The sequence below is a fragment of the Larus michahellis genome, chromosome 17 (genome assembly GCF_964199755.1).
Source record: "Larus michahellis chromosome 17, bLarMic1.1, whole genome shotgun sequence".
Lineage (NCBI taxonomy): Eukaryota > Metazoa > Chordata > Aves > Charadriiformes > Laridae > Larus > Larus michahellis.
Window position 1 is genome coordinate 5331030 of NC_133912.1, and position 27987 is coordinate 5359016.

General features: G+C 55.6%; 1 protein-coding gene across 1 annotated transcript; it reads right to left on the reverse strand.

Moving 5' to 3' along the window:
• Positions 1-27549, reverse strand: TECTA (tectorin alpha). Its single transcript, XM_074561493.1, has 23 exons — positions 27486-27549; positions 24319-24452; positions 22767-23054; positions 18678-18815; positions 17981-18146; positions 15223-15635; positions 14367-14937; positions 13226-13818; positions 12201-12774; positions 10447-11057; positions 9566-10127; positions 8031-8230; positions 6245-6628; positions 5064-5350; positions 4698-4978; positions 4422-4532; positions 3875-4077; positions 3069-3232; positions 2674-2922; positions 1960-2122; positions 1618-1705; positions 831-947; positions 1-164 (listed from the first exon to the last, which is right to left on the reverse strand). The coding sequence occupies exons 1-23, from the start codon at positions 27547-27549 to the stop codon at positions 64-66; spliced, it is 6462 nt and encodes a 2153-aa protein (XP_074417594.1). The 3' UTR covers positions 1-63.
• Positions 27550-27987: the final 438 nt, after the last annotated feature.

A 27987-nucleotide genomic window follows, 5' to 3' on the forward strand; every position in this document is an offset into this window, starting at 1 on the left:
TCCTACCCTACAAAGACTCAGGCTGACGCGAGAACAGTCCTTGGCTGGGTGGCAGAGCTGCACCTACGAGGTCGGGTCCCGTGGAGCTGCGTGCAGCCACAGCCACAGCTGGGCCGCCACCAGCATGGTCGCTCGGGCGCGGTGCTCCCCTGAAGAGCTGGAGGCTGCCAACAAAACAACAAGACCCACATGAGCTTGGACCCCGGCACACATGCAACGGGCGCCTCCCTCCCCACTGACACCCCGAGTGCCCCAACGTGTCATTGGGACCCCCTCCCACAAGCCCCTTAGATGGGCTCCGAACTCTACCTATGGCCTTTACTCTACCCTGCCGCTGCCGCACACCACGCCAGACACCATCACCAGCCTTGCAACACACTGCCTGACAGCTCTCAAAAGATGGAGAGGGACTCCTTACAAAGGCATGTAGTGATAGCACAAGGGGTAATGGCTTCAAACTGGAAGGAACAAATTTTCACTAAGAGGGTCCTGAGGCACTAGCACGGGTTGCCTTGGGAAGATGTTGAGGCCCCGTCACTGGAGGTGTCCAAGGCCAGGCTGGACGGGGCTTGGAGCAACCCGGTTCACTGGGAGGTGTCCCTGCCCAGGGCAGGGGGGTTGGAACGAGGTGATCTTCAAGGTCCCTTCCAACCCCAACCATTCTATGATTCTTCAAAGTCATCCACCATTGGCCTTGCTCCTATCTGCGACACGCCACACGTTCCAGCCACTTCCCTGACGCCGCGCACCCCTACGGCCCTGCAGCTGTGGAGGAAAAAGCCCCCCGTGACGCTCGCCCTGACTCCTCCTGCGCCGCCCCCAACACTTGCCCCTGCAGCTCTTGCCGTCCCCTTGCAGCGTCCCCGTCACGCAGCTGCACAGGGGCCCGTCTGCCCGGCTCGTGCAGATCTGCTCGCAGCCTCCGTTGTCCTCACACCAGTCCGATCCTGGACACAGAGCGCAAAGGAGGACACCTGAGTGATGCTCTGGACCCCAATGCCCTGACCCTTGGCTGCCTCAGACCCACACTCCCTGCTACAACAACGGCGCCCGCAGGAGCCCACCCATCCCCTTCTGGGCACACCCCCACATCACATGCAGCATGGGGATGATGCTAGGGCCCACTTACTTAGGCTTCCGTCATCCCCCACGACCCCAAAGCAACCCCTAGTCCAATGCTCACAACCCTCTGGGGGTCTTTCAGGAAGACAAAGAGAACACCCACCGCACAGGGACACATGGGCAAACCCAGAGCACCCCACGCCACCCCGGGCTCCCACCGTCCACCCTGCTGTCTCATCATCTCCTGCGCGACCGCCCACGGGCCCTTAGGAATATGCCTCCCCGAGCAAGGCAGACCCCCGACATGGCCCATACCTACACCGATCCCACCCACACCTTGCCTTCTGGCAGCAAAAAAATCCCTGAGCGCTCTCTTGCGCTCCTCCCAATTGCTGCTCAAAGGAACAGCCTCGCCCCACAGGACACACGCGCTCTCCCTCGCCCCAGTGTCCCGGGATCGGGACATGCCTGGGCACTGCCCCATGGCACGGCGCCGGGCTCCACCTGGATGGCCGACAAAACACCACAGCCTTCCTCAGGGTCACGCACACTTACGCTTCCTCCTAATAGGCCCCACAGAGAGGATCTGCTCCTTGGACTCCTCAGCGAACATGCTGGCCATCCTCGTGTGCTGAGGGCAGTTCTGCGTGGGAATAAACACCACCTCCGTCACTCTCGGCCCATCTCCCAACGGGACCCCTGACTGCAGTCCCCTGCGACTGCTCTCAGAGAGCACAGGTCCGGAGACGACCATCCTGTGGTGAGGCTCTCCTCCCAGCCTCGCCTACAGGGCTACGTCCCCAGCCACCTCTCTGATGCTGGGTCAACCGGGCTCACCCTGCTCTGCCACAGCCCTGCAAAGCAAGCCGCCCGTCCATCGACGCCTGCCCCACTTACTATTTTGCAGGAGTATTTCTCCGAATCACAGAGGGAGACGGCGCAGTGGAGGTGAACTTCGTCATAATCCCCAATGAACTTGAAGACAGTGACGTGGAAACGACATGTCAACGACACCCCATTCTCCTCTATGCCGATGGTGTTGTCCTTCATGTTTTGGCACCTGCACAAAGCATCAAGGCTCAGCTCAGACCTCCCATGACCGGGACCCTCCCTCGAGGGAAGCCGCTCGCCCCTGTCCCCATAAAGCCCCTCGCCCCGGGTCCTGCAGCAGCACACTTACATTCCACTGTACCCGCCTCCTCTAGACAAGGGCGTCGTGCCCTGCCTCTGTAGCATGACCTCTCTCTGGCATATCCAATTTTGTTGTATTCCTGCTTCCCAAGACATTTCTGCCATGATTCCCTTCCCCCCATCTCCTCCAAGACACCCTGACACCCACCGCATCGGCGACACAAGGAAGGCTGCCTCTCTCCACAGCCAGGACTCCATCCCATGTGGGGCCTCCGGCTACCTCTACCCTAAGCGAACTAACTGCTGCTCTAACGACACAGGCTGCGCTGTTGCCCACCATTCCCAGATCTTGGTCAGCCTTCCCAGTGACCACAAGGTCCCGTGCTCCAACTGACGCCGGCGCCCCTTCGAACACCCTCCCCGACAGACATGACAAAAAACAACAGGGCGCGCCGGGCCACCTGGCCGGCAGTCGCTCACCCTCCCTCGATGATGAAGTAGCGCAGCTTGTCGTTGCTGTCCCGCGAGGGGGTCGCGTAGCACTTGTTCAGCATCAGGATCAGGTGGTTGGAATCGGCCCCGACGACAAAGACCCCCACGTAGAGCACGTCCCGGGTGGTGAGCACCACCTCGCCCTGCCGGTAGGGGTGCTTGTAGGAGGAGTTCTTGTACAGGGCCATCTTGGTCGTAAAGCTCCCTTCCTGCGTCGGCACCGTCAGGTTAATCACGCTAACGATGACAAAAAAATACCGACTTGGACAGAGGAAAGGCAACAAACCCCCGACTCAGCATATCGCTTCAGACCCTCGCCCTCTGCACATGTTCTCCCGTGCCCTTGCAACAGGAGAGGCCACGTGGCTTGCCCCGGCTCCTACCTGAGCATCGGCCGCACCACCGAATCCAGGGAGATCTTGATGTCCAGCTCGTAGGCGCAGGAAAACTCCACGTTGATCGTCCGGTCCCGGGTGATGATGTTGCCCGTGTTGTTCGCACTTTCGATCCACACTGTGTTCTTGTACACTATATGTGTGCTGTTCGACTGCAAAAGGAACGCAGAGTGTTGCTCAAGACTGGCTGTCTCTGCTGGCCTGCTCCTAAGGATGCCCCTAAATGGCCCACCGCCCCTCCACTGCCAGCATCCTTACTCTACAACACATGCCTCTCTTTCCCAGCCCCCATACCATTAAAGCATCTCCTGAGCATCGTTCGCACCAACGTGCGCCCCCCACCCTGCCCCTGCCATCAAGCTGGGCCACCACCGCCGAGGAGGAGGACTGCCCGGCTGGCATGAAGCTGCACTGCCTTGATGCGCCCCATTCCAACAAGATTCTAGCACGCATAACAACTCAGAATACACAGATTGCTCTCCTCAGCCTCCCAATTAGTCCTCTGCCTCCTCTGGACCAGGACGTCAGAAGAGCCATGGCAACCCCATGCCAAAAGACTTCATGCGCTACAAAGACCACCCGTAACCTACTGCCCAAACGCAAGCCTCACCGATCGACATTTAGAGCTATGTGTGCATCCCAGGTGCCAGCCGATTCTCAGGTCCCAGTCGCTCCAAGTCATATCCCAAAAGCATCCTCCCCCCGCCTCCTCCACCCTCAAGTTGGTATGAATAAGAAGGCATCCGAGATGAACAGACCAGACTTTGCTCCCAGGCAGGCGTGCCCCGTCTCACCTGCACCAGATTGCCACAGTTGCCCTTGGTGTTGTTGATCTGGAAGGAGATGAAGTCTTCACCTTCGATGCCGGGGCACTGGCGGTCGTTGACCCGCACCCCCTCACGCTCAAAGCCCAGCTGGAACAGCTTGCACTTCGAAATAGACACCTCCATTTGGGCGGCTTTGCAGGTCACCTCTGCGTCAATGATGTCATGGGTGGCTAGAGGAGAAGATGGAACAGCTTCAGACCACCACAAATGGCACTACAGACCCAGGCCGCCTGCCCACCCCGCCATTCTCCACCCATCAGAAACGAGCCAGGATCATCTCCTGCAGCAGACTTTGCCTGTCCAATGTCCCTGCTGCTCAAAGTGCTTCTGAGTCAGAGACGCCCATAACGTGTGCTCCAGAAAACCTGCTCCCTGCTCCCATCCTGAACTGTACGTGGTTGAGAGAGGTCCTAGCCCTCGATACCTCCCTTCCCAAAGCCCCAGCAGTATGATGGCCTAATGCGCATCCTGTGCCACTCCGTGCCAACCCTGCAGCGGGGACCAGAGGACTCACTGTTCCCGTAGGGCGGGGGCTCGATGCACCCGCACAGCTCCCCGCCGTTGTCCAGCTCGCAGCTGCGGTTGGGGCAGTCGGCGCCCACGCAGGGATCTTCCACCACTCCTGCTAAACAGCACAAGACGGAGCACAAACACAATCTTTACCCTCCGACCGTGGGGCAGGAGCATCTCTGACTGCCCCTGCCCCGCTGGCCCCTCTCCCGCTTTTTGGGGGTTGCGGTCCTGGCAGGACGTGGCTCCCCTCGACCCTGAAGACCCCCAGCTCTCTTACAGCAATTCTCTTTCTCGATCCACTCGGTGCCCAGGATGCCGAAGGTGCGGCAGGCCTCGCCGTAGGCGGCCAGCGAGCCGCACAGCTGGACCTTCTTGTGGTTGTAGCAGCCGTCCAGAAAGCAGGACTCGTAAAAGGGCAGGGGGTCCAGGAGGCCGTAGCAGGGCTGGAAGAAGCCTTTCATGTCCGTCAGCTTCAGGCAGTAGCTGTCACTCTGCAGCTCCTGGATCTGGACGTTGTCGCAGGAGGCGGTGTACTGCGAGTACTGCAGCTCGTTGCAGCTGTGGGCACCGGACAAGTCGCGGGGGCTCCCGTCGGTGCCAGCCCCGCTCCCGCCCGGCGGGGAAGGCCTGTCCGACTGCTCACCTCTTCTGCATGCCGTTGGTCTTCCAGCTCTGAGCCAGCACCACGCTGCTGACCGCCGGCTTCCCCCGCAGCGTCGCATAATCATCCGTCCGGTCGCCGTTGAAGTTGCCGCAGAGGCCGCACACCTTGTTCTGCAGCCGCTCCCCAATGGTGATTTTGATGACATTGAAGCCGTTGTAGCGGATCTGGATGTCGGGGCTGGAGTCGATGACCAGGAAGCCCTCCTGGCTGAAGATCTTCGTGGAAAGCCCCGTGATGAAGGGGATGCTCACATGGCTGCCGTTCACCTGGTACGGGAGAGGACATGAGGCTAACATCCCCTCCCTCCCATTCCCTCTGCCCATGGATGCGAGCCTAAGTCACAATATCCCAGCCGTGAAAATACACCACTTTGTCTCTTCGGCAGGGGCCGGCACATCTTTCTCCTCCTTCCTCCGGCTGATGGATCGCTCTGAGCACACCGCCTCCCTTAAATGCTCACACAATGCTACACCACAAAGGGAACTCTACTCGTGTGCAGAGGCTCCAGCCTGGGACTCATCACTCACCACCGCCACAGACTGTGCCCTTCAGAGACTGAACGACACCGCAGCTATAGCCAGTCCTCTGCACACCTCCGCTCAAAAGGACAGCTTCATCCACATCACCGAGATGTGGATGGGCACTCGACTACGAACTCCTGGGCTGTGAACGGTCTTGCCTCCTGCCAGCCTTTTTATCTCTGCTGGCATAGATTCATGGAATCGCCTATGTTGTAAAGGACCTTTCAGATCATCTAGTCCAACCATCAACCTAAGTTTGAGAAAAACCATCACTAAACTATATCTCTAAGCACTACGTCTACCCGTCTTTTAAATATCTCCAGGGATGGTGCCTCAACCAGTTCCCTGGGCTGCCTGTCCCAATGCTTAATAACCCTTTCAGTGTAAAAATTTTTCCTAATATCCAGTTCAAACCTCCCCTGGCATCCTTCCCCAAAGCCCAACAGAGGACAGATGCATCCTTCACCCATAGGAGCTTCCTCGGCTGGGATGCAAAGCCGCTGACAGAGCCTTCTGAGGCCCTCATGGAGACCGTTGTGTGGCCCTGGGCACCATTACCTTCCACTCGGAAGCTGGTCCCCTGTCGCCCACTCTGCAGCCCTGCTCTGGAGGGAGCTGGTGCCCCTGATGAGACCTTACCTTGACAGTATTCCTGTCACTGATGAGGATCTGCTCCTCGTTGATGTAGAAGTACACGGGGGAGATGATGGTGAGGTTGGGCGAGGACCACTTGTCAAAGTTGATGATGAGCTGGAAGGAGAAGTCGGGCAGCTTCTGGCAGATGGTGGAGAGGACGAAGGCACAGTTGGCGGGGAAGCGGAGGAAGGCCCCGTCGAAGGTGCGGAAGACGCCGCCGCCCGCCGCCAGGCAGAAGGAGCTCCTGGTGCTGAAGCAGCCGCGGACGCCGTTGCGCAGGGCACACTCCTCGTCCGACTTGCAGTGCCGTGGGTCACACTGGATGAGGTTGCGCCGGAAGCAGCGGCACCGACGGGTGCAGTCCCCGTTCCAGAAGAGCTGCTTGGGCTGAGAGAAGGACCCGTCACTGGCTGGGAGGGTTGGGGACCTCTGCCCTACCCTCTGCAGACACTTGGACCAGGGTTTATGCCCCTCTGCTGCATGGCAAGCGAGAGCAAGGGGACAAAGGAAAAGGTGCAAAGAACACACTGTCAACTTGCACCTATGTTGCGACATCTCTGCTACCCACAGGCACGAGGCAACTGAATCTTTCCACTGCCACCACAGCATCCCTCGCCCCTCTTACTCCCACAAACACCACAATATGCTAAATACCTCCTTGACCTCTTTCGTGCACCCTTGCCAGCCGACAACCTGTCTGCTAGGGTCCCTGTATGACAGTACCCCAGTACTAGCTCCCTTTGTGTGGGGGGCTTGGCAAAGACACCGTATGCAGGACAGTTTCACCGGCACAAATTACAGCCCACTATAACATGAGCCATGCCACCAGCACAACAACCTGCTCAAGCAAAGTCCCAAGTAACATACAAATAGGTAAATTTCATGTGAAACAGTAAACCCCCCCGGTGCAGAATACCTAAAAGCAATGCAGTCTTACAGCACTGGACTTTGGCAATCCTCAAAGCCAGCCTTCCTGGTCACCACACTTTCTTCCCCCTCCTCCAGTTCCCTCCCATCCCTGCCTGACACTCGATTCACCCTCACCCAACAGCCCTGTCACAATTTTGCCAGGCAAAAAGACTCGCTACACAGCACTCTGTGGGAAAACATCCCTCCTCTCTCTACCCCTGGTACCCCCTGAAGCCTCTGGAGTCCTGTGTCACTGCTGCATCATCCCTACCCTCACCAACAACCACCGTTTCCATCACCAGCATGGTAGCGGGCTCTCGCCTTGTGCACTCTTACCAACTCTACTTTTCCACTCCTCTAGGAGATACAAGCTGGTGGTCAGATCAGAGCTGGACGCCGTCCCCGACACAGGGAGTCCTCCGACAGGATCAATGGTGATATGCTCTGCAGCTCAGAGGACAACATGGGACGCCGCAAGACAGCTTGGCCTCAGCAAACACCAGCAAGCGTCCCACAGGCTGTTGCCCGGGCTTCGCTACGCAGCCCGCATCCCCTCTCTCCGCCTCTCCTCCATGGACACCTGCATGCTCTGCAGCTTGTTCCTGACCCTCTCTTCCTTGGTGCAACACCACCAGACTTCACAACGATCCCCAAGCATGGCCATGGAGCTGCAGACACATGTGATGCTGATGATCTGTCCCTCCAGGCCCTGCAGAGCACTCTTTCTGACTGAGGCTATGACCCTGGCCAACAGACACTGCTCAACACTCTGTAAGGGGCTGTCCTGGCCACTGTCCCCACTCAGGGTACGAGGCTCTGCCTGGAACCATCAGAAAGAGTCGGGGGAGAAAGCCCCAAGAGAATGACGTGAGCATCGTACCTCGTAGTATTTGCCGTCCGAGTAGCAGCCGCAGTTGTGGGGAAGGATGCAGCTCTTGCCATTGAGGACATACCCGGGGTCACACTGGCATCCCTCCACACAGTAGTGGCTGCAGTCACTCTTCAGACGGATGGCGGCACATCGGGGCTGGCACAGGGACACGCAGCTCTCGTAATGGCTGTTGGGGGGACAGCTGACAGCTGCAACATGACCAGGGGACAACACAGATACAGATTAGCTCCCCGGACAAAACCGACCTGGCTGCTGGCCACCCACAGGGCCGTAATCCCCACTGCTGGCATCCCTGGGCAGATAACTCCCCTGTCAAGGTGGTTAACATGGACCGTGTTGCCCAGACAGGGACCCGGAGCTCCCAGGCACGCAACTGAAAGGAAAAGGCAGCCTTCACCCCTCCGTCCTACGCTGCTCGCCAGCTGCCTAGTCTAAGCTGAGCAGCACTTCTCCATCACTCACCACTGTCTGTGAGCTCCTGCACGCCAGTTTCCCGAGAGCCCGTTTCCCCGTGCTCCCTGCTCTCCAGCAAACCAGCCTCCTCACTGACACCAGGCTAACATCTGCCTCCGGGAGGGATGCCCTTGCTGGCCCTGGGACCACTGCACGGAGCCTCCCTGCTCTCTGTGTGGGGACATGTTTCAGGGTATGTGTTTTTGCTGGTCTGTCGGAGCGTGAAGCCTGCGAGGGCTGCTGCCCGTGCCTGGCCAAGATGCTTCTCCCTGCACCCCGCTGGCTTGCCAGGGACCATTTCGGTCCCAGCACGCAGGGTGCCTGTCGGTGCCCTCGCTGCCTCTGCCCCGTGAGAGCCGTGCCTTCTGAGCCAGGAGTTTGCTTGTTAGAAGCAAGAACAACATAAATTTAATTTTCAGTCTTGTTAGCAAAGACAATTACTTCCCATCTAATTTGCCAGATAGATTGGCTGCCAGAGAGGCTCGCGGCCCCCGGCCTCGGGAGCCTAATTGAAGATTGCATGGTAGTCTTATTGACAAGAACATGCAGCTTCATTAGAGCAAACACGTACTCCTGCCTTTGGAGCTGACTAATACAATTCCTGCTGAATAACAGATATCTTCTAAACTGGAGGCTTTCCCCTCTCCACCTGTGCTCCTCCTATACCACATGCGGTTCCTAACAACTCCAAAAGAACATAGCGCCCCAGACCTGATCCCACACCATCGCCCCCCTGGCAAGCATGGGAGGGACCGGCTCCCTGGTCCGCAGACAGGTCGGTCTGCTGCGCTTGGCGGTGACTATGTGCCTGCCTACTGCATCGCTTTATCTCACTGCTCCGTCAGCCACAGGGAAGGAGGGGACCCCTGGGGAGATCCCTGAGCACTGACCGTGGGGACCTGGGACATGTCCGAGTCGATAGCCTGGAGATAGCAGGTGCCTGCTGGTGCTCCGCATGGTGCTCTGCTGCCTCTCTATGGGGTGAGCTCCGGAAAGTGCTACAGCTACGGTGGACGGCCCCAGGAAGCATGTCTAGGAAAAGAAGGGCCCGGAGGCAGGGTGACACTTACAGCATGAGGTGAAGTTCCTCCAGCCAGTAATGGCGATGCCCTGCGTTTGGCACGTGCTGGCGTAATTCTGCAGCCAGCTGCAGGCCGTTTGCATGGCTCCCCCGTCGACGCATGTGTCAAAGAGGCAGTTCTTGTAGAAGAAGCCAGGGCTGATCTTGCTGTGGCACTTGGCGAAGACGCCGCTTTGGCTCGGGATGAGACTGCAGAGCTGCTGGGGTTTCCAGAAGCCTTCCACCTTCCCGCAGGCAGGACAGCGGTCGCCGCAGCCCACGCGGCAGAATGCGTCCCGCTTCGCCCAGCTGTGGACGAAGTCAATGACGCTGGCGGCCGGCATGCCGCCCGCAGCCACCAGGTCATCCTCGGGATTGCCGTTGTAGCGGCCGCAGAGACCGTAGGTCAGGTTCTGGAAGCTGCGTGGGACAGTGACAGAGAGGAAGGTCTTCCAATCATACACCACCTTCAGCCCAAAGTCGGTCTCAACCACGATGTGAAAGCCAAAGGCAAAGATGTTCACTTTGCCCTGACCCAGCTTCAGGGGCAGGTAGAGACGCTCATCATTCACCTGTGGGGAAGAAAACGAGATGCACTGTGAGCAGAAATGATAAGAGTTGCCACAGGAGGATACCAACAAGGGCTGCTTAGTGCTCCTGGAACAAGGTCTCCGCCAGCCTCACCTCTACATCCAAAACAAGGCAGCCAAAATGGAAGCCCTCTCTGAAAGCTGCGCCTGGCGGCACCCTAGGGGTGAATGCGAGCGTACGCCCTTCCCAACCCCCAGAAAACCTTGTGAGCTGTAAGGCGTCATGCCTAGGGAATTGCTCCATGGTTTGGGAGCCACGACAGGGAGAAATAACCCCAGGCCTTTGTGGTCCTGAACTCACCAACACAGTATATTTGTAGGCACGGTGAATGACGATATGGTAATTGAAGACCTCCACTTCAACTTGTTTCACCCACAAGGCCAGAGAAGTGTCCCGATCCTCATTCTTGGCTGTGACGGTGAATGCTGGGAAAGTGTCCGAGCGCTCCACCCTTGGCCGGGTGATTGTGGTGCACAGGACCAACGCGCAGCTGCTCTGGAAGTCAAAGGTGTAGCCATCAAAAGTGAGGTAGTGTCCGTAGCCAGAGACGATGCAGGAGGCGTCGGTGCGGACATGGCAGTAATAGAGGCCATTCTCCTCCAGGCAGTACTCATCGTCCTTGCAGGAAACATTCTCACAGTACACGCTGTTGTCGGAGCCATTGCAGTAGCAGAGGAAGTGGCAGGCAATGTCCATCCAGAAGGTCTGGTTGGTGGCCAGCTGGCGCCCCTCAAAGTTGCAGCCGCACTCGCCGCGGGGAATGCAGTGCGTGCCGCGGAGGGCGAAGCCCTCGTCACACTGGCAGCCCTCCGTACAGGTGTCCGCGCAGACGGGCCCCGTGGCCAGGGTCTCGCAGGTCTCCACGCAGCTCATGCACTCCTCGAAATGGCTGTTCTCTGGGCAGGCAAGAGCTGTGGAGCCAACAAACACGGAGCGTGAGTGCCAGGCTCCAGCAGCCCCGGGGCAGTGCTGGGTCGGGGAACAGGCAAAAAGTGGGAATGGGGTGAGCGGCAACCTACTTGGGGGAAAAAAAGCAAGAGGGGAAACCGTCCCAGCATCCTGCTGGCCACTGGCTTTTCCCATCTCCTTTGCAACCCCGTCTCCTCTTGGATATTGCCATCCTCACATCACAAACCTGTCCCACCGTGTGCTGAGTGACACCTCCTCCTGCTATTTCAGAGGTTATGAGGCCAGGGCTCCCAAAGAGACACCTCCCTCAAAGCTCTGCAGCAGAGACGGGCGCTGCCTCCCCACCCTGTACCTCCACATTGGGGATTTTTCACATGCACTTTTGAATTATGGAAGTCTTCCCATCAACAGCAAGTTTATAGCAACAGCTAAAAACAAACGTTATTCAAATTACCCACTGGTGGTGGTGTACAGCACTGTCAGACACCATCTGCGGCTCTGGAATGCTCCTACACCGCATCATAAAACTTCTGATGCCTCCTGAAATGCCACCCTGAAATTGCTTCCCTGGGACATCTGTCTCTGCTGGCACAAGCGCTACTTAGAAACTACTGTCGGTACATGGAGCAGCGCTGCCTTGCCCTCAGGCTCATGAGACATTGCATTCCTTCCGCAATTCCCCTTTCCCTTCCATACACTATGCAGGAGATCGTTTTGTACACTCTGGTCCCCCTCATGGCAGAAAGCTCTAGTGAGCATAGCTCTTTTGATGGCAAAGCTGGTCTTTGACCGGTAGTGAAGGGAGCAGGAAAATTGTCCCAGATTGCCAGTGCGTAGACACCTCCGCCCCTACACCTTCGTATGACTTCGGACATCTAATGCTGCTTTAAGTGCTGTTGGGTCAGGATATCCCACCCAAACAGCCCTTCTGCTATTGTGATCCACAGAGGAGCACCCTGTGTCTAAGGGGTACCCACCAGAGATGAGAGCGGAGGTGGGGGAAAGAGAGCCTGTACTTTTCAGCATCCCATAAGAAAAGCTGCTCTGTACAACCACAAGCTCCTGACAAAAAGACTGCGCGAGGTCGGTGGGGTCTACGTCCCCTTCTGCCCACCCCAAGTACTTAAAAGCTTTGGCGGACTCACGGCAAAAACTGTGGCTCCTCCACTGGCCGACGTCCACCTCAGCGTTCTTGCAGGCACTGGCGTAGCGTGCCACCGAGTCGCACAGCTCTGACCGGTTACCCCCACTCTGGCACAGGCGGAAGAGGCACGTCCTGTAGTAGGCTGAGACGTTGACCACGTTGTGGCACTCCAGGAAGGAGCTGTTGGTGGGGTCATTGATGATGCCGCAGTTGGAGCGGCTCCTGTAGGACTTGAGCAGCTCTGAGTCGTTGTTGCAAGCCTTGAGGAGGTCCCCGCACTCCCCGTTGCAGATCTCGTCGAATGTGGTCCAGCTCTCCAGAAAGAGCTCCAGGTTGTCCGTGCACTTGCCCTTGGGTGGGCAGAACTCGTCGCTGGCGTTGCCGTTGAAAGAGCCGCACAGGCCCCCAGTGCAGTTGAAGTAGGCGGTGGAGAGGCGGATCTCCAGGAGGCCCGAATCATAGTAGCTGACAGCCAGGAGCCCCTCCGATTCCATCACAGTACCGTTGTCGCTACGGTAGATTTCCAGGCGGCCAGAAGGATGGAAATAGGGCAGCTCCACGTCATAACTGTTCACCTACAAGTAAGAAGTGGATTGAGACACTTCAGGGAGGGCGATTTTACTTTGCATGGCCGTTCCCATCTGCTGGCTGCACCATGCTGGGTACACAAAATGCTTCTTGACCCAAACACCACCCTCCAAGGCCCAGAGCCTCCTTCACGTGGGGGGATATGGCTATTTCCTTGCATCCCCACAAACAAAGAATGTTTTTCCAGGGAAAAAACAAGTTGCAGGAGACAACCACACCAGTGGGAAAGTCTACAGAGCTGACTCAGCAAGCAAAGGGGAATAACAGTGCTGTGACGACAACTTCCAGGCACCTAAAGGACATGGGTTTCATCCAAGTACCACCACAGTGCTTGAGGCTCTGATGTGGGGAACCAATCTGGGGACACAGACCCACTGTGTGAACCACCGCCTCCCATCCCGGCCCTGGGGTAGGCTGCCCTAAGGGCAGCACCTTCACCTTGATCTCCAACAGGCTGGTGCCTCCCATCTTCACCTCTTGGCCGACTGCCTGAATCCGCACAACGCGTGGCCCGTTGGGAGCAGATCCGGGCTTCTTTTGGCTGATGTCCACCTCGATGAAGTCCAGTCTCTCCGGGCAGGTTTTGAGCAGCGTGTAGGAGTGCTCCAGTGGGTAAGGGAAGGCAATGCCATCAAAGGTCTGCAGCACCTGGTTCTGCCCCACCAAACACAGGCTCTCCCGCTTGGGGTAGCAGCCCCGGTAGCCGTTCTCAATGGCGCAGACCTCTCCTTCAGGGCAGGTGGTGTTAAAGCACCTGGCCTCCCCGCCGTCCTCGCACTGACACTCCACCGTGCAGTCCGCTGCCACCCAGAAAGACTCCCCGATCGTGTAATACCGGCCGTCTACATCGCAGCCGCACTTCTGGAGGGGGACGCAGCGGTCCATGCTGAGGACGTGGCCCTCGTTGCACTCACAGCCCTCAGCGCATGGAGAGGCGCAGGCCAGCGGGGCCGTGAGGTCCGAACACGTGGCGGGGCAGCGGCTCGCACACACCGAGTAGTGGCTGAGCTCTGGGCACTGCACGGCCATCCCTGTGGGTGCAGAGGGGAGACAAACAACAGGAGGACCATATTATGGTATGGTTCAGCTCTAATGACCCATTTCCCATTGACCAACAACAGAGACAACGTAGGGTGACCTGGGATCCCTGTTTGACAGTAGAATTGGCCCCTCCATTTCCCACACATGCCTCCCCAGCCATTCCCCTCATGCAAGCAGTAGCTTCTCCAAAACAGCCCCAGAGCCCTCAAGCCACCCACAGCTATTTAATGCTGCGAGCGAGGAGGGTGGGCCAAGAAGCATGCTGCTGGTCAGTCCCCATTCCGGTCCGGCCTCCATCTCTCATCACGGCAGCCAACCGTCTGCAGACCAACACAAAGCTCCCGGCCTCGTACCACCCTTTTGCCGGTACAAGAGTCTGATGCCATGGAGAGGAGGGACCAATCGGCTCTTGCCTGACTCCCTCCCCTGGATTTCTCCCCCTTCATCTCACACACTGCTGGGCACCACAGGCAGACCCCTGAAATCACTCCCCCCCTCCAGAGGGGAAGGCTCCCGGCACGAGCGTGCGAACACTTACCGCATCCCGTCTGGGTGCGCCACTCTCCCACCGAGATGCCTAGGGCTTGGCACACTGCGGCGTACGCCTGGATGGCTTGGCACAGGCCGGTGCCGTTATCCCGTGCGCTGCAGAGGTCGTAGACACAGCTGTGGACGAAGGCAGTGGGGTCCACAACGGCGCCACACTCCCACAGCGGCCCGCCACTCTTGTTGATGAAGCCGCAGTATTCGGAGGTGAAATATAGAGACTCGGTGGCGGCGTCACAGAGGCTGCAGTTCTCCAAGCAGCCGGGCGAGCATTTCCGCTCGGGGTGCGGCACTCGCCAGCTCTCACCCAGCTCCGGCACAGACGTGGCCAACCTCCCGTCTGAGCGGAGGGTATCGTCCTCGGGGTCTTTATTGTAATTCCCGCACAGACCGCACGTGGTGTTGATGTACGTGCCAGGAACGGAGATGGAAGCATAGTGTTGTCCGTCGTAGGTCACCAGCAGGCCAAAGTCGGTCTCCAGGGCTGTGGACAAGCCACTTTGGTAGACTTTTATTGCACCCAGTTCCAGGGAGATGGGTAGGGACACCATCAAATCATCCACCTGTGGGAACAACAGCAGACAACTGAGCCGGCGCATGATATAGCAGAGCCCTCATACCGTGATACATACAGGAGCTGTATGGCCCTGTTATGGGGTCTTAGGGTTAGGGATGTACACAGGACAGCCATGGGCATTTGCTGCTGTGCCTGTCACCTGTGCCCTTTCCCTGAGGGACATGCGGGGCCCAGAAGCCCCGTCCCACACTCCCAGGGCTGCCGTTGCGGTCTCGCTGCCACGTCAGAGGAGCTGACCTGGCAAGTTCTCCCCTTTCAGCAGGGCTCTTACCTTCGCTTTCCCAAAGCTGCCCTTGGGGAGGACGATCTTGTGTGAGTAGACCTCCACAAAAATATCCCTCAGCCAGGAGACAGAGGAGCCGCCTCGGTTCTCGTTCTTGGCCTCCACATTGAAGTAGGGCAGCTGGGAGCCTGGCCAGCACTGCCTGGCAAGGAGGTAGGAGCAGGAACCCTGGAAGTGAAAGAGGAAGCCATCGAAGGTGTGGTAATGTGGATCTCCAAACACCACGCAGGTGCTGCTCTCCACCGGCACGCACTGGAAGAACTTGGTCTTCGGCTCGCATGCTTCAAAGGGGCCGCAAGCCATCTCCTGGCAGAAGATCTCATTGTTGAAGTCCAGGCAGCGGCACTTGGTGGTGCAGTTGGCATTGTCCCAGAAGATCTCCCCTTGACGGAGAAATTGTCCTAAAAAGACAAAAAGGGAAAAACCCACACTACATCACTTCTCTAAACAGATGAACACGCTTTAACTGCACTGTGTCAGTCCTCGGAGGGGTCTGCTGGCCCTACGGTCAAGACTGCTGCCAAAGTGTCCTGCTGCCGGGCTTCTTGGCTGCTGTCTTTGTGCAGATTCCTGGCAGGAGCCACCCAGCAAAGTGCTGCCATCCCAAGCTTTATTTTCAGTGTACGGTGCACCTCTTTCAATTCCTACCCTCACCGCAAGTCCATCAGATGGTGTGAGCGCTGTCACAAATCCGGGGTCGGTGCCGGATCGCAGAGGCTGGCTAACTTGAAGGCTAATCCTTCCATTTTGGACACTCACCAACCTCATTCTGCTTCAGTATCGTGGGACACAAGAGCCACTTGTGCAATTTTGTCAAAGGGAAAGTCCACTGGTAAAGCTCGTGCCTTTTGGAGGCCATTTCTAGTGCTGTCGCTGTACTGGTCCCATCCTTCATGATCCTTCATCCTCCACCATCTCCATAATTCCTCCACTGACATAACTTTGCTGGTTGAAGAGCGACCCAGAGGCAATTCACTCCCATTCAGAAAGTGCTCATAGTAGTTATGAAACCAAAGAGCTGTTGATAGGTGACTTCCACACCATACACCAGCGATGACGGGAAACGATGAGAGATCGCAGAGCAATAGACTGAGCAGACTTGTTACACGGTGGTACTATAAAGGGAGGCAGGTTTGTCTGGTGAGAGACATGAGGGAAGACGAGAGAACAAGGGTGGCAAACACCCGTGAGAGTTTCCCCTCTCTTCCATATGGCCGTCTTTCACACTTCTCATGCGCGTGGCTTCCACCGTGTGCGCTGCCTGAATTTACCTCTCCTAAACTTTTTGTTCTCTTCCCTGCCTCCTACAAAAAAAAGCTATTTTCCATTTCCTTGCAACAAAGAGCATGTCCTTTTAGTGAGGCTCCTGCGCCAACCGTCCCAGCTGATGCATCTCCTCGTGGGGGGCTGACCAACTGTCCACTGTGAAACGTGAGTGGTATCTACCCATGCCGCCCTTGGTACCTGCAAAGCCAAAACTGGCTTTCAGCCCCTTTGCAAAGCCCAGCCTTTCTTCCTGGGGTTGGCAGCTGGAAGAGGCTGGAATGGCTGGACCCAAAAACTCTGCTTGGGTCTGCAAGAGCCTCAGGGTCTCACAGGCCTTTTTCGGTACAGTCCTAAACCAGGACATAAAGAAGCCACGCGTCTCAGAGTGGTGACATCCCCAGCGTCCGTTGGCAAGTCACAATCCTCTCTTGCTAGAAAGACTCCCGGAGCACAGCGAGTGCTCCTGACTGTTTTATTTATCAAATGGTAATACAATAATCTGTCTGCAGCCGAGTCTGTGTGCAGTCGCTGTGCGCGTTTATTATTCCCTTTATATCCCCATGCTGTCGGCAACACATGCACAGACACTGTCGCTGGTGCAAGGGCATTCCTACCTGGAAAACCTGCGATTCTTCCTGCAGCAATAAGGGAAATGGAACCACACCATCAGCTTTCCCACTCTGGGGGCAAGAGGAAATTGCCATCTACAGGTCTTTCCCATTGTCACCATCAGCGTCGTGGAAAAGAATCAAGATGATGGATGATGACTCGGCAGCATTCAATTCCTGTGAAACACTCGAGCCCCATCCACCCTTGACTTTGGGTTAGGGTTCTCCTTCTGCGACACAGGAATGGAGGCTTACAGCAACACCGTGCTACTAAAATCCCAGGAAGGAAAAAAAAAACCTAGCACGGATGACAATTTTACTCACTGGTGGTTGAAAGCAACACCAAGAGCTGAGAAAACTCCTGAGCGTTTATGGGCCTCTCTCAGTTTTTTCTGAGCTGCCAAGTCTGCCCTCGTCCGCACTGAGAATTTGCTGCAATTACTCCTTGTGAGCCAGGTCTGTCCACCCGTGAGCATGCCAACATCCCCCTGGGAGAGACAACACCAGCCAGGACGAGGGGCAAAGAATGGCTGATGATGGCTTCTTCTCATACTCTGTTGAGCGTGTTCTTCGCTTGAACAAGATGTGCCAAACAATGACAAGCCCCTCTGCCCGCTCTTCAAGGAGTTAGCTTTCCGCAGTGGGCAGGCTGACAATTATCGCTGGAAGTTGGGTGACGACTTTGCACAAAGGTGCCAAACCCCACTCGCGTGTTTCTGTCCCCGCAGCTGCAGTTCCAGGGATGTATTGGCAAAACCACAAATTGTGCAGTGGCCCAGAGCAGTCAGGCACCTCTCCACCAGCTTCCCAACAGCATTCCCCTTCCACTGCACCCCAAGACTTGGAAAAAAGCAATGCCCTTTCCCCCTTACCTCTCAGGCTGCAGCCATTGGCCGGATCTATTTCTCTGCCATCTATTTTGAAAGCCCAGCGCCCAGGGACGTTAACATTGGTCGTTTTTTCGATATTGACTATGTCTGGGGTTCTGGAGCCCGGGATGCTGAAGAAGTTGGTGACATTTCCACCATTGAAGCCAGCCTAAAACAGAGAGAGTGCAAATTCCATTATACATCTTTGCTATGGGAAAGTGATGCTGCATTTCCGCACATCTCTGCCCCCGGCAATAACTCCTGAGCCTACCTTCTTTAGTTTTAAAGTCTCTTTTCAGAGACGTCAGTTAGTGTGGATGTGAGGGAAAAGCTCAATGGGTACTACAAGCAGTATGGATGTATATTTACACATTTATGTACGTATATATACAAATGTATTTCTGTATGTATATGTATATTTGTATGTATGTACACACAGACATATGGGTATATGTATTGAGCGGCTGAGACATGGTGATGGAGTGAAGCTCCCCTTAGGCAGGGAACCTCAATCACACCCTGGGAAGATGGGCTGGCTGTGGCACCGCTGCTGACAACAAGTTTTGGGGTGCTCATCCCACTGTCCATTGGGCTTCCAAGGCCAGTGCTGGGGACATTGAGGCACTGTGTGGCATGAGCAAGCTACAGGCAACCATCTGAGAGCTCAGCAGAGATGGGAATACGGGAGCAAGAGCCTCACCTGAGCCATCACCCCACCGAGACCAGTCAAGGGGTCTCCTCCGCTGGCTGTCCCCGTGGTCCAGCTGATTTCGTGGTAGTTAAATAGGGCAAAGGATGACACTCCGTCTGTGATCAGGACAGCTTGGAAAGTGTTTACCTGTTGAAAACCATGATCACATTCACAAGGTGAGGAGCCTGCTTTTCTCACATTGCTTGCCTGCCCTTCTGCCATGTTTGTCTCTGACCCGGGTGGGACACAGGAGCCTCCAGGTGAAGAGCGGTGGAAGCCTAACAAGCCCCAAAATAAGCTCGCCCTTGCTGCTGCGACTCCACCAGCTCCCATCCATGTCACTGTCCCCACGTGGGAGGACAAGACTCTCTCTGATCCAATCTAACGCCAATAGATGGCAGCATGAGAATAAGCTCGCGGGGAAAAAGCATTTGGCAGGATTCGGATTGTTATGACCTGTTATCTTCCATTACACTATTTTAGCTTTATTCCTCGCCGCATTATCTTACCCGCTTCCCTTCCGCATTCATATCCTACAATACCGTTAACAGTGGATTACATCCAAGTCAACCATGTATATTATGCGCCGTGCTCGGCTGCCCTCGCTACCTGCTCAATCCGCTGCTCGTGTTCTTCCTTTCACTTGAAATGACTCTGCAATTCCAGCCCCCAGAACTCCAGACACATTCACGCCACTGGCTGGGTCCCATACAAGAAGGGTGTGCTTTGCCAGCCGGCGAGGGCGTCATAGCCCCGACCCCTTCGCTTTTACTGTTGCACAGAAAGACAGAAAAGGCCTCTCCCCTTGAGATATCCCCTCTATCCATGCAGATCCATCAGCAGACATCACCACTGGGAGCTAACAGTCATTCACTTCTCTCAGCTTTATGCATTTTCCTGTCCTTCCCATCCTTGCCCATCCTAGACCGCCCTGCACCGGGACCGTGCCATGATTAATGACTGCTCCTCCTGCCTCTGAGCGAGCAGGATTTCCGCGGAGGACAAAGCTTGGGCTGCTCCTCTTTTAGTTATTGAAGACCACTACGAGGATCCCAGCTACCTGGGTGCTGCAAACTGTGAAGGAAACTACTGCCACAGAAGCAATTATCAGGTGATATGGGGAAGCACATCGATCGAATCATCTCACGCTAGGAAGCGCCAGGTCTTACCCTGCCAGCCAGGGCTGAGCTGCTCGGCGTTAACAACAGTTCACATCTGCTGCTGGATGAAGGGAAGACTGAAGAGCCCCGAGGGGCTGGGCATCGCTTTGCACCACTTCACATTCCCTTACAGCAAAGCTGCTCGTTTGATTATGGGCACCGAGGTGAGCACAAATGCCTGAGGATTGAGAAGGGGACCCCAGGGCTGCACTCACTACTTGAGTGCCACAAGGGAAGTCACCTCCAAGGAGTGTTAGGCTCCTGCCATGAGAAATCTTGGAAACGGAGGCGAAGCAGCCTGTACGAGCTGTCAGGAGAGCGAGAGGTGTGGGCAGAGGTGCCTCATGGCAGCTGTAAATGGCACAGTTCATACTGGGGCAAGCGGGACAGCAAGCTAATGGGAAGCCACCTTTCCACTCCTCATCCTTTCCTTGGGATCCTGCCGACTACGTCTCGTTTCCTCTTCACCTCCCCAGCACGCTTTCTCACCTTTGCCAAGTCTTTTCCCACCACCGTATGATCAGAAGGCACTAAAACATAAAGGCAGTGTTGCTTTTTATAGTGCAACAACAGCTCTTCCACAGAGCAACACACCCTGCTCCGGTCAGGTGCCTCTTGGAGGGCGACAGGACCTGACCTGGTACCAGGACGTGTGGGATGTTGGGTGCTCCTCATTGCGAGCGCTTGCATGAACCACAGGCATTTCCCTGTTTGTCACTCACGGCCAAACACGCATCGAGCACCCTCACCATCTAACAAGGCTCGCGGAAACTGAACCCATTTGCTCGGGCGTCATTGAGAGACAGTAACCACAGCATCCCCGAGGACACATTCGCAAAATTGTTTTCTGCAGCTTTTCTGCATTGCGATGAATTTCCTGCTTAAGTTGCATCGTGCTGTTCCGCGTGCCAACCCGGAGCCCTGGCCACTATCGAACGGGAAGGCTGCTCTATAACAAAATAAATTGCATTGTGTTGCAAATGTAATTCTTCAGGCAATACACGAATCTCTATATTGCTTGCTGTCTGCAAATATATATATATATGTATTTTTTTTCTGCAAGCACTGCCAGGACTGGCAAAAAAAAAAATGCATTAAATCCCGAGCCTCTCTAACAAATGGAAAAGAGCTGAACTGTTTATCAGAGACAGCTCCTCGAGACAGAAGCAGCCAGCTTTTGGCACTCACAGCACACAGGCTGATCCTAAACAACCCTTCCCCCCTCGCTCACTATCTGCGCCCCAAGCTTCTGCATGGGGCCTCACAGCGATGTGTCAGCGGTACGGCATGGACCTCCCCATGTCAGCTGCGGTCGCCATTCACATATTAACCAGACATTTAAAAGCCGTTCACGCCCTAACAAACAACACACCACCGTCCCAGTTCTCTGAGACACGACTCGCACGTTTATGGAAACACAACAGAGCTGCCACGGCTGAGTCGCCAGCGTGACTCTCTGGTCCTTCCAGATCAGTCTGCCCAGGCAGACACGGCAGTTGTCATCGCAAAACTGCTGTCAGCATTCCCTTTGGTTCTCCCCTTCCTATCTCCGTGTCTGCACAGGATTTCAGACCATTCATTCAACCCTTTTCTACAAGATGCCCTCGCTGACCCCTTGGATTAGCGCTGCAGAGAGGGTTCTTCAGCCTCCACTGCAGAAAAAGCCATCACAGTTTGAAAGCAAAAGAGTTTTTTTGCCAAAGAAATACAAATTAAAGCTCCCATTTTCTCTTTCCTGTCTCCAACTCCTCAGAGAGTGGATTGCAACCAAAACTTAATTTCATGCAGATTCCTGAGCTAGGTGCTTTTCTGCCAGAGCTCCTCACAGAGGCAAGGAGCAATTAACAACCTTAGCTTGGTTTCGAAGCTGCCGTAGGCTTGCAAGGCAAGCTCAGGGTGCAAAACCGAGCAGACTTGCATGGAATCCCGGGCAGACATGAGCAGTGGGGAGGGAAGGGCAAGTTACAAAATCCTGTCTGAAGAGGGTGACCACGGAGAAGAAGGGAGCACGGAGCAGAAGATTATGGCTGGCCAGCCAGACAAGGGATGGCTTCCCATCCACCTCCAGAGCCTGCTCATTCCGTAACCCCGCTGAGTGTGGGACCAGCTTATCCTGGACCCCAATGGTAGATGGACCAGCACAGTCAGTGGGGGGCTGCCCTCCAGCATGGGATGAAAGCACATGCATCCTTATTCTCCTCTCCATCCCTGGGCACCGCTCACCACGTCGCAGTCTCGGGAGGAGCCTGTTCTACGCGCATACCCGCACCTCGGCACGCTCAGGTGCCACACACACAGTGAGGCTACTTTTGGCACCAGGCTGGCTACTGTTGAGCTTCTGGGTCTCACCCAACATCCTGGCCACATTGCTGCCATGATAACATGCCTTCAAGCGGAATCACTCCTTATAAACTGACCATGCAGGAGCGGGTGGGAGCCTCGAGTGGTTTATATCACGACAGAGCTACTGTTCAATGCTTTGGCTCTTTTATAAAGACCTTTCTTCCGAGGTGCCCATAGCCCCTGCACAAATAGCTCAGTTTTATCGCTGTGAAAGCACAGGGAACTGAAGGTTGCATACCACGGCACAGAGGAAAAATGAAATCTGCATTTTTATCTAGCAAAAAATAACCACACTGTGATCAATGCACGTGGCCTATAAACACTGAAGAGGTGATGCTTTCCCTGGAGATCTGAGAGCAGGGAACGAGGCTTGTACGGGCTCCTGCGGGAAAGACCGAAAGGACTGTGGTGCCCCTCTGCCCGAAGGGAGCTGAGGAGCGTGAACACAAAGCCACTCACTCAATTTTCCCCACAAAGGCCAGGATAGTTTTTTATATATATATATGTATATATATACACATATATATATATGTATATGGACATGTACTTAATCATCAAACACCACCCGTCACGAAGCACAGCTTATCGCTCTTACCGGAGTCGTGCTGCTTCCTCCATAGAAAGTGACTTCCTCCCAGGTGACGATGAAGATCCAGATGGCGGAGAAAGAGGACATGTCTTTGAAGTGCTTGCGGATGTCTTTGGAGGCTCTCCGCAGCAGCTCGGGGTCGGTGCTCTCCCTGTAGTAGATTTCTCCCCGGATGCCGTTGTGCACATCTGCCCAGAATGGCGCCACGAAGGCCCGGCCATCGGTCAGGGGGAAGGCTTCTGGTGTGAACTGGCTGACGAGCGCGTTGAAGGAAATCACGCCGTTGTTGTTGACCTGCACAGAGAAACCCGCTTTAGCTTGAGCAAGCCTTCGAAGCTAGCAGGAAGCTGCCGGTTTATCAGAAAACGTGGGGTGAGCAACTTTTGACAGAAGGTGGCATATAATACTGAGAGCTGGAGAGACAGCCTGACCATCTAGGCAAAGATTCAACTTCATCCTACCAGCAGTGGCCGAAGGCTGAGTGCAGGCAGCCCCAGACAGGACAAAATCCTGAAAAGTCCGCGAAACAGGGCTCCTACAAGCCAACACAGGAGAGGCACCCATCAGGACGGGATGGCGCCTGGCTTGGCTGGCACCCTGCCTTGGGGCCCTGGGTTTACCTGGCCTTTGGAGAGCAGCTCTACAGCACTGAGAGACCCAGTCGTATGGCACGATGGCTCACAGGCAAAATAGACAAAGCATCGGCCCCGCTGCCTTCAGCTTTGACATCCGTGACAGATTCTGGGGCCCCCCAAGAGCAGCATGACACGTGGTGCTATGGGCAGCATCCCCAGAGGCTGCTGAAGGTGCTCTCTAAAACAACCGTTATTTTTGCAAAGCGTAGAGAACAAGCGGTCCTGCCGACCCGCATGATGAAATCTCCCACCACACAAGGCCTCGACAGCCCCTCAGGATTACTGCATTCCCAGTATCGCTGTGTACAAATTAGGGCCGGGGAACAAATGAATCTCTGCCTCTCTTTTGAACCTGTGGGGTTGGCAAGTTTATATCCCGTATTTGGACCGGGCATACCCACAGACGCTCCCTTGCCACACAACATGGCTGTGCTTGGGATCTGGCCTACGGTCATGCTGACTTAGGTGCCCTCAGGTGAACCCTCTCTTAGCCCAGCCCGTGTCCCTGTTGCCAGGCTTTCGCTGCCATCTGAGAGCGGCAGCAGCCTGTCCTTGTCTCGGACACCTACGTACGGGTCCAAACCGTTGCCCTTTTTTTTCCCCCCTGCAGGTCTCTGCATGTTCTTGTTTCTTGTCATGTAACAGGAATAATGTTTCTTGTGTCAAGGCCTTAGCTTTGCTGTACCATTTAATCACCTACAAAGAAAATTTATTGCCTTTTATATTCCTTCCCCATGAACATTAGCCCATTAAATATACCTTTGACTTTCTTAATCATAAAACCTATCAGTTCATGAAATCTAAGAACTTGTCAGGTAGGTGCTAATAAATCTTCTGATTCCTGACGATGGGGATAGCGCGTTTAAAATGCAGCTGCTAATGGCAAGGAAAAGAATAAAGGGAAAATCTGCTTCTCCGCTTACATAAACGCTTCTGTACGGGGCTCCAAAAAAGATGAATGGGACAGAGATCTTGATCTCGGGAGAGCTTCCATCATCAACTTTGGGCGTTTTTGTGTCGTTCTGCCAGAAGGGATAGAGACTCGCCATGGCGTGAGCTGGAAGGAGAAAGAGAAGAGAGTCCTTATGGCAATGTCAGGACTGACTTCAGAGGGGCCACAGCAAGGTCCCCTGGGGTTGCCTGTCCCCAGACGCTGACCTCCTGGGAAGAGAAAAATGCCTTCCTTGCCCTCACCTCCTTCCCTCAGCGTGGACACGCCGGGGATGCCGAAGGTCTGCTGGCCACCAGCCTGCGCCAGGCAGGGCTTCAGTGCAGGGGTGACTAGCGACAGACTAATGTTGACTAGCCGAACCAGTACTTGGCCACCATGCCATACTCTGCATCGCTGCCGCTGGGGAAAACAACACCAAAAACCCCGGCATCGGCAGCAGCCAAAGGTTGCTCAAGCCAGAGCAGAGGTGCTAACTCTGGGACTGGCTCTGGGACAGGGTCATCAGAGAGCGCATCACTTAAAGGTTATTTAGGGCAACAACAAAGGGACCAAAAGGCACACATTAAGCTCGCAGCTGCTTATTTTTACTTTCTGTGTGACTGTCATCGAGTTGTAAGACCTATGCCTCAGCAACAAGGACAACAGCTCCATTCCCCCGGCTCCAGGAGGGGGGGTTTGCTGTTTCAGATGGTGAAGTGCTCAGGCACCTGGAGACCAAGCAGCACCCGGAGCGACCCCCTGGCAGCGGCCACCCTCCTCCTGCCCGCACGGCAGAGCCCTCCCGGGCACCAGGGCCAGGCCCCCCCAGCCCCCCGAGTGCTCCTCGGGGGGGTTACAGCCCCAGCTGTCACGGCTGCTCAGACATTTCCTGGCAAAATGAGGTTTCCTGCTAAAAGGCCCTGCCAGTGAACATAATTGTCTCTCCTCAAAACATTGCAGAAGACGGTTTTGATGTGTTTCGATACAAGCCTGCCGCTTTCTACCAGACTAAAAATCCATCGGCTTGAGTCGCAGGCGGGCACTTCTGGCGCTAGGGCACATGTCCGTTCCCGTTCCAGCCCCTGCCAGATGTCTGCTGTCATCTCATCCCCCATTTCTTGCAGTTAGCTACTGGTGTGGCTCCTTACAGAGCAAATGGAGATTTTGCTGGGTTTTCCTCCCCCTCTTCCCCTCTTTGATGTAGAAAAGCAGCGCCCTGTCCTCACGACATTCAATCTTGGCCGACAGGAGCCACCGGGCTCTGAACAATCCTTGCTCTGTTCACTGGGATTCAGGACATGCTTTTACTTCCTAAACCCTACCCCTGCTCTTTCAGGGGCCTCCAGCCAAGGACAGCTTACTCTGTGCCACACCATTATGGACACAGGAGGGGCTCTCGGTGTTGCCCAAGCTGGGGGATGGTCTTTCCTTGCCACCCTGAGGATGCTCCCTGCTCAAAACTGCCTGGGAGAGGCGAGAGTCACCATCTGACCCTTCTTCAGAGGCTCAACCGGTCTGACTTTCCTTGGAGAAAAGGAGACAGGGAGAAGCCTGGCCTAACCCCGCTGGCATCCTGACTTCCTAAGACACACGCCTGTGGCCCGAGTGCCCCACCGGACATCGAGGGAGGTGGCGTGTGACGGTGTCCGAGCCGCAAGCCTGGTTTTACAGATGTATCCGAAGGGCTGCAGCAAAACTCCTGGCTGCCAGGTAGTAAAACAAATCATTTCACAGCTGTTACGCACCTGATGAGTTATTACAGCTAAGGCATCACTACGAGACATGGGTTTTACTTCTTCTTTAAATAGGAAACTCAGCAAAACCTTCTCGAAGCCAGCCTCTTTACAGATACTACTGCGCCACTACCATACCTTTGCATGCATCACCTCTTCCAGCCACACAGCCCAGCGGGTCCCGCTGATCCTGATTTTTGCCCCGGTGGCATTTCCCAGGGATGAACCGGTGGCCTCGTTTCCCGCATAAGCAAAGAGAGCCACAGGTTTTGCCTGAGCCATCCTCAGCCTGACAGCAACTCAGCAGCTGACCAGGGAAACAGCTTCCAGATTTCTCAACTCCCCAGCTCGAAGTTCCTTTGCTTAGAGATCCTCGAGCCAGCCACACATCCAGCACCAGCCAGGCAGCACACATCTGCCACGTTACTGAACTACAGAGGCTTTTCCTGCCCATGCCAGCTCCACCTGCCCTTCTCCAAATTGAAACATGGCAAAGATTAATTTCTCCAACAGACTAGTGAACTTTTCAACACCATAGAAAAACAGAGCTTGGAAGGGGTCCCCGGCTGCTGGCTGGTCTCACCTCCTGCCCAAAGCAGGATTGACCCCTCAGTCAGAGCAGGTTTCTCGGGGCTGCATCCAGCCCAGATGTGACCACCACCTACTTCCTCACAAAACAGAAAGCAGCACGAGGAATGGGGTGCGAGCAAAAGGAGAGGCTTCCTGCAGCCCTGTGACCCTGCCAGAGCCTGGGTGTCCTCCGCCAGCGTCCCGGGGAACCTCACTACCCACAAACCGTGACGTTTTGCTGTCGCTCACCCCATTTGCCCTTTACTGGACGTAAGTTGGTCAGCCCGCTCAGCAATCCTAACACCACAAATGTTTCAAACTCCATTTCTTAGTGACTGGACAGACCGTCACCACCTCTGGAAAGCCCCACGTGCACACACACGGCCATATAGGTGATAGATGCACCCATACATAAAATGCTCAGCGAGCTCAACAGCTTTCATGGCCTGTGTGTCCTGCCAGCTTCGTGTTCAACACGGCGCGCCAGCTCCTCCTTCAATATAAGCTATTGTCGCTTCATTGCTCTCAATGAAGTGAGGGCCGTTTGCGCAGGCTGCCCATCCATCTCCCGTGGCGCGAGCTGTCACTCGTGCAAAATTGCTACCTGTGCTCACCCACGAAGGTGCCCCAATCTCCCCACTTAGCACTCACCCTTCCAAACCGGTGGTCCCTCCCTCCCCACGGGAAATAATACGTTCACCCTGGTTCTTCTTGCTCCAGCCAAGGGTCTGGGTGTGTTTTCCAGCCCCTCCGTACTTCTGGGGTCTCTGGGCACAGCACTGCTCCAAAGTGACCGATTTTTCCTAGCAGAGCTGACGAGTGTCGGCCTCCCAGTGCTCGAGCGGGAGATACTCACCTCGCTGCCGCGCAGTTATCACCAGCAGGGCCACCCAGGTTCCGAGAAACGATCGCTTGTTCATCCTGCAGGAAAGAAAGCAAGCCAGACGTGCATCACATCGGTAGGAAACTGCATCCTCGAGCAAACCTTGCTGTCGCTTCCCGAAGCTGCTGTCGACACATGGATGTTTCAGACATGGAGGTCCCTCACCTGCCCTGCGAACCTGAAATGCTTTCTCCATGCAGTGGTGTAATGAGACTTCCCCGGTGATAACAGCAAATTGCCCTGCAGGTATTGCCAAAGTAAGCCCATAACCACATAGAAGAGCTGCTGCTAATTTCACACAGCGCTTGGAAGTTGTAAATCACCCTGGCTCTCCATGGGCTGTCTATTTTCCCGATAGTTCAAGAGCAATTCCTCCCTGCTCCGCTTAGCGCGGCGACGGACATTCCGGCCTGACTTCAAGGGGAGCAGCTTCTCCCTGCTCCGAACGCGAGAGCCGAGGCAGAGCTGCGGAGCG